Source organism: Medicago sativa, chromosome 7 (assembly GCF_051527215.1).
Source record: "Medicago sativa cultivar Bolivia chromosome 7, Bolivia_mono, whole genome shotgun sequence".
Lineage (NCBI taxonomy): Eukaryota > Viridiplantae > Streptophyta > Magnoliopsida > Fabales > Fabaceae > Medicago > Medicago sativa.
This window is the reverse complement of record NC_140755.1, coordinates 85,455,453-85,461,212: the sequence shown is the minus strand read 5'-3', so window position 1 is coordinate 85,461,212 and position 5,760 is coordinate 85,455,453. Positions and strand designations below refer to the sequence as shown.

Below are 5,760 nucleotides of genomic sequence, written 5' to 3'. Positions count from 1 at the left end.
TGTTATGTTGTTGAATCGCGTTTCGTAACCTTAACCCTGGAGGAGAAAGAATCCGCGATCGCGGTTTAACGTTAAATTGCAAAAGTACGATTTACGATTACGTTTTGCAAAAATTACACGTGATCGACTCTTAAATTACAACAAACATAACATATTTTACTTATATTTTTTAATTATATCAACAATATCGTAAATATAATATAAATTCTTATTTTTTGAAGGAGGTATATTCTTATATTTTTTTACGGGCCCAAAGTATAGGAAAATTAGTTGAAGAAAAATCAGTCCAAAAAATAAATACCCTAGATATATTATTATATGAAATAAAAAAGGAGCACAAAGAGACAGAACTTAGCACTTCTCTTTCTCCACATTTTCTGTTGCTCTTTTTTCTAATCTTTCTTTCTCCAAACCAAATTGTGTTTCGATCAAAGTCAAAACTCAACCAAAAGGTATCATCACAATTCATAAAACCCTTCTTTCTCTCTCTAAAAGTACTTCTTTCTTGTTGGAAGAGAAACAAAAGTACCAAGTTTTTCATACGCACGCGGTATTGGACTATTCATTCGTATACCATACCATCATAGTGCAACATTACGTATACATTAAAAAAAAGTGTTACAATCTACATAGATAGATATTATGATTATGTTTTTGTTTTTGTTACACTGAATCTGCAGTTTCTTCTTGTTAGATTTTTCAGGTGTCTTCTTTTTTCCTTAAATTTCGCTTTTTTTTTTAGATGTTTTTTTGTACCTTAAAAAACAAAACAAAAAAGGTTATTTCTTCTTTTTGAGGTTTTTGGTTTTTATTCACACCAGAAAAATGTGAAACAATACAATATTTTTTACAAAACACACAACGTTAGTAATTTGTTATCATATATGCGTGTGTGTGTTGTGTTGTTTTCTTTTGTTTCTGGTTTATGTTGTTTCTTGTTACCGAATCTGTTCCAAATCCAAAACCATATCATCATCATCATCATATCCAATTTTCTTACCGAACATTGATCCAATCAAATTTTCCTAAATGGGATACCCCAGAATATCAAATTTAAATTAAAGTTAATAAATTTACAAACTTTCAAGAATTTGATTCTTGATTATTATTCTTCTTTCAGACTAAAATATTCACCCTTTTGATCATTCTTTCGTCATTGTTTTATTCAGGGTTCAAGATCAATACCTGAAGAAGAATCAAACCAATTTTCAATGACCCAAGTGAGAAAAAATTGAGTTTTGAATCGTGGGTGATTGTTTATTATAACATATTTGGATCTAGCTGATTGAAAGATTGATTCTTTTGTTGTTTTGGGATTGAAGATGAAGTCAGGGTCACTTGATCAGTGGAGGAGTTACTTTCGTTCATCGAATTCGGATATTTTCGATATAATTGACCATGCAATTGTTGTTGCTGCTTCTGATTGTCCAAAGGAGTTTAAGTCTAGGAGAGATGGTATTGCTGAGAGATTGTTTTCTGTTATGCTGAATCGTTGTAAGGGGTGTGAGAAGGTTGAAATATCTGTGCCTGATGATGATAATGGTGATGAACTTTGCAAGAGAAGTTCTGTTAGAGAGGGTGCTAGCAAAGAGAGCAAGGTGGATTGCAGTAGGGAAGAAAATGGAGTGATGGATGCTAACCCTATTAGCAATTACAGCTTTGGAGAAGCTGAAGCTTTAACTGATGAACTTGAAGAGCAATCACAACTTGCTGCTGAGGTTTTGAGGATTAAAGAGATTCTCAATAACCGTGAAGATGAGGTATAATCTTTTCTTTTTCTTTGTTGTTTGTATACTAATGCATTAGTTCTTGATTCATTGAATTGTTATTTTCTTGAATGTTTGATGTGATGATTTTTGGAAAGGATATGTTTTGATATGGTTTTTTTTGGATGGCATTTTTGTTCTTGTTCGAAGGTTGAATTCATTTGTGTCTTATGATCACTGATTAGTGATGCTTGTTTCATGTTGCTACAGTCTGACTCGGTGCTGTTTGAGTCTCTGAGGAGGCTTCAACTGATGCAACTCTCTGTCGATCTTCTGAAGGTTAGAATTGAATCTTTCTTTGTCGCTTTGGGGGAATTTTGTGTTCTCTCTCTCTCCAGTGCTTTTTTTAAGATTGTTCTCTTAACAATCAGAAATTAAAATTTGCAGTCAACTGAGATTGGAAAGGCTGTGAATCATCTAAGAAAGCATGGATCGAAGGATATCCGTCAACTAGCACGAACTCTCATAGAGTATGATTTATTTTTTTCATGGATATCTGTTTCTTGTCTGCGAATTGTGGTTTATTTTATACAATCATGGCTGCTATGTTGTTCAATATGCAATTCACTATCATTACATAATCATGGTCACTAGTTATAAGCCTTAGTTAATTTGAACCATTTTCTTAGTTAGTCATGTGTCCATGATGTTAACATTGACGCCAAACTTTAGATAGGTGAATGACTTGGCCGTTATTGTTTTGATTCATATCATTGTAATAGTTGAGATAGCAAATCTGTTGAATGTTTTCAATTGGATACCGAACAACTCAAATTCTAAACTTGTTTAATCTTTTCTAATTTCTAGTGGATGGAAAGAGCTGGTCAATGCGTGGGTGAAGGCGTCAACAACCACACCTGTCGCAGGTAGAATTTTTATCTACCTTATTAGTGTGGTATTGATGAGTACAATTATGCTGGTTTCATATTCGATTACAAAATTAATTCATGTTGGAAAAATGCTATCGAATGTTTGTAGCTTCAGAAGAAGGCACACCGGATTCCAGAAATCCATCTGTTGTTGAAAATGAAGAAGAGGAAGAAGGAGGACTCCCGTCACCTCCTTTGGATGAAGGGGCTTTCTTTGTTGCCCCAACTGGTACAATTGAACTCTCACAGGTATATATATGCTTGTCCTTTTTCCATTCTCAAACTTATATTTCAAAGGCTGTATATATGAAACTGAATTTGGGTTTTTCCTTGTGTTGTATATATCTGGACGATGTAAAGTTCTTCGATGGCATGGATGATGATGGAAGTGAGTTGAATTTGCATTTCATATGTTTAGTCTACCTAGCTTTCGTTGTTACGGTTCTGTATCTAAATTCCCCTCGTCTTAAATTGATGATTGTAAATGGGGAATGTTTTTTCAGATATTCGAAAGAGTGCACCATTCAACAAGAACCGTGACAACGGAAGAAAGACAGCTCTTGGCACTCAAACTAAGGAGAGGAATTTTCCGGCATCTAATGAAACAGCCGTCACTGCCAAGGACAACAAGAGTCAGCACATGAAGAAAAACGAGGCTGTGGTGAGGCCTAATAAACCGATGGCGGCTGATACTGGTCGTGCAAGACCACTAAACTCAAACATTCAGCGAAAAGCCAATGTGGAGCCGAAGATGCCTCTGAAAATGGAAAACAGTACTGTCCCTAAGAGGCCTCTCAATGCCCAGCAAGATGTAAGCAAAATAAAATAACTCATGTGTGCATTAATTTTGTAAGTTTGTGGTTCTCTCTAACCTTAATTTTTGTGTTTCAGAAGTCCAAGTGTTCAGATGATTCGGCTAAGCTCGAAGCCACTAAGCGAAGACTTCAAGAGAGTTATCAACAAGCTGAAAATGGTTAGTCATTGATTCATTTTTCAAAATCATTGTGTATAACTAAGTTATTATAACACATGATGTATTATTTATGACACATGCCTCAATTCATAACTCATTGATGAAATTTTCATTCAATTATTAATTGCAGCCAAGAGGCAAAGGACAATACAAGTAATGGAAATAAATGATCTTCCAAAGCAAGGGTCTGTCCAACGGAATACACATTTCAAACCCGGAAATCACAATCGGCAATGGGGCAACGGTCGAAGATAGAGCAACTATTTTCAGGAGGGCTTGTAGATTTTTCAGCATGTTCTCTAAAGATGAAGGAAGAATAGTGATAACTGCTTTCGCCAAACATTTAATGGATAGAAGATTGATCCCCCTCCTTGAGAGCATAGAAAATAACAAATATACATTCACCATTTTTACTTGAATAGAGTTTATTTTGATTGTAGAGGGAAGTAAACTTTGAAACATCGATTATTTCCCAAGGTTTAAACTTTTGAGTACATAGGAATTTTGTTTATCCAAGAATATTGGATTTGAAATTTGATCCTATCTTGGAGTTCCATGGCTTAATTGGATTGTTCCATAATTATTGTCAATAGAAATCCCAATCGTTTCTGGACATCTTACATATGTCACATTTATGTTACTTGCATTAGGGTCTCATTCTCATAGTAACATTTAGTATGTGCAATTGTGCATGTTACTATACCTTGTGTAAATTCTTTCATGTGATTATGTAATAAGCAGGTTTATAGGAATACTTTTGTAGTCTGCTGACTATAATGTTTCCAAAATTCAATAGCTTGGAGTTCAGCATAGATGATTAAGTAGAAATTAAACAATGATTAAGGTATGCTTGTTTCCAAAATGATTTTGACATTTAATGACTTATAGATTACTTTTGAGATTTTTGAAAGAATTTTTTTTAATATATATCTCATGATTATTTTACAATCTAAGTTTTATTATTAATATGTATGACTTTCAAGTTTGAACATATATTTTGTGATTATTTTTTACTATAATAATTTTAATGTATGCCTTCTAAATTTAGTTGTTTAAAGTTTGTCCAAGTCTATTCAAAAGGTTGGTCCAAGTCAAATCAAATTTTCTTCAGTATTTATTTTATTCTTGTTGTGGTTTGATAGAAGAAATACTAGCATAAGAATGTGAATAATATAAGAGTGAAAAATGAGTGGCCTTTGATTGATGGCATTGGACATTTTGACATGGTTGAATATTCTACACCACCTTATAATAAAAAAACAAAAATAGAGGTTAGATGGTATGAATATGATTATGACTATGACTGAGAAAGAAAGAGAACGTGCTAAAGGTGGAGCACAATTTTTTATTTGTCGGCTTGACTTTCTTTATTTTTTTTTATCTTGTTATTTGGCTAACAACAACTATTTAATTGTACTATGTGATTTACATGTGTCACAAAACAACTCAACTCAATAGTACTTTGTTATAGTGCTGTCTATTTTGACCACCTATCTTTCTAACTATTTTCCTTACGTTGTAAGAACATGGTGAAATCTTTTTTATATTGTAAACTTTTTTTTTTTGAATAATTATATTGTAAACTCTTAAAAAGATGTTAGTTATGATGCTTTTATTTTTTTCTTTTAAATATTGTAAACTCTTAAAAAGATGTTAGTTATGATGCTTTTATTTTTTCTTTTAAAGAGAGTTATGATGTTTTTATTGTGAATTGCATTTAAACCGAGTGGATAATTATTGTGGTTTTCTTAAATACATTCAGTTACGGAAGTAACAGTTTCACTAGGTTGGTTTAGTTTATTTATACATATTGGTTAAGTGCAGTGGCGGATCTTGAATTTTTTTTTCCGGGGGTGCCAAATAATTGAAGAATATATATTAAAGAGTTTCGAAATTTTACATGATTGTAAACTGGTGTGGTGGTAATGTTGCCATGATTCATATGAGGGGTTGTTGGTTCGAATCCCACTAGGGCTGCATTTTAGAGGGAAATTATTAGGTGCGGTACCTAATAAAATTAATAAATAAGGAAGGCATGAAATTGGTGTGACGCTCCTTCAAAAAAAAGGCATGAAATTGGTGCGATGCGTTTTTTTTAGTATTAAATAAGTGTACAAAATATTGTCAAAAAAAAATGCAAGAGGATAGGAAT

At 32.9% G+C, this 5,760-nt stretch overlaps 1 protein-coding gene across 10 annotated transcripts; it reads left to right on the top strand.

Annotated features, from left to right (window-relative positions):
- The first annotated feature begins 336 nt into the window (after nucleotides 1-336).
- On the top strand, nucleotides 337-4,360 carry LOC146909572 (Transcription elongation factor (TFIIS) family protein). 10 transcript variants are annotated; one of them, XM_085730074.1, is made up of 11 exons: nucleotides 337-452; nucleotides 1,170-1,220; nucleotides 1,323-1,760; nucleotides 1,977-2,045; nucleotides 2,154-2,236; nucleotides 2,574-2,632; nucleotides 2,745-2,884; nucleotides 2,996-3,023; nucleotides 3,139-3,446; nucleotides 3,530-3,608; nucleotides 3,739-4,360. In XM_085730074.1, the coding sequence occupies exons 2-11, from the start codon at nucleotides 1,212-1,214 to the stop codon at nucleotides 3,861-3,863; spliced, it is 1,338 nt and encodes a 445-aa protein (XP_085586200.1). In that variant the 5' UTR covers nucleotides 337-452; nucleotides 1,170-1,211; the 3' UTR covers nucleotides 3,864-4,360. The 10 variants fall into 10 exon arrangements, with proteins under 10 accessions (XP_085586200.1, XP_085586203.1, XP_085586195.1 ...); XM_085730077.1 differs by having other exon boundaries at nucleotides 337-550; XM_085730069.1 differs by having other exon boundaries at nucleotides 3,527-3,608; nucleotides 3,739-4,223.
- The last annotated feature ends 1,400 nt before the right edge of the window (nucleotides 4,361-5,760 follow it).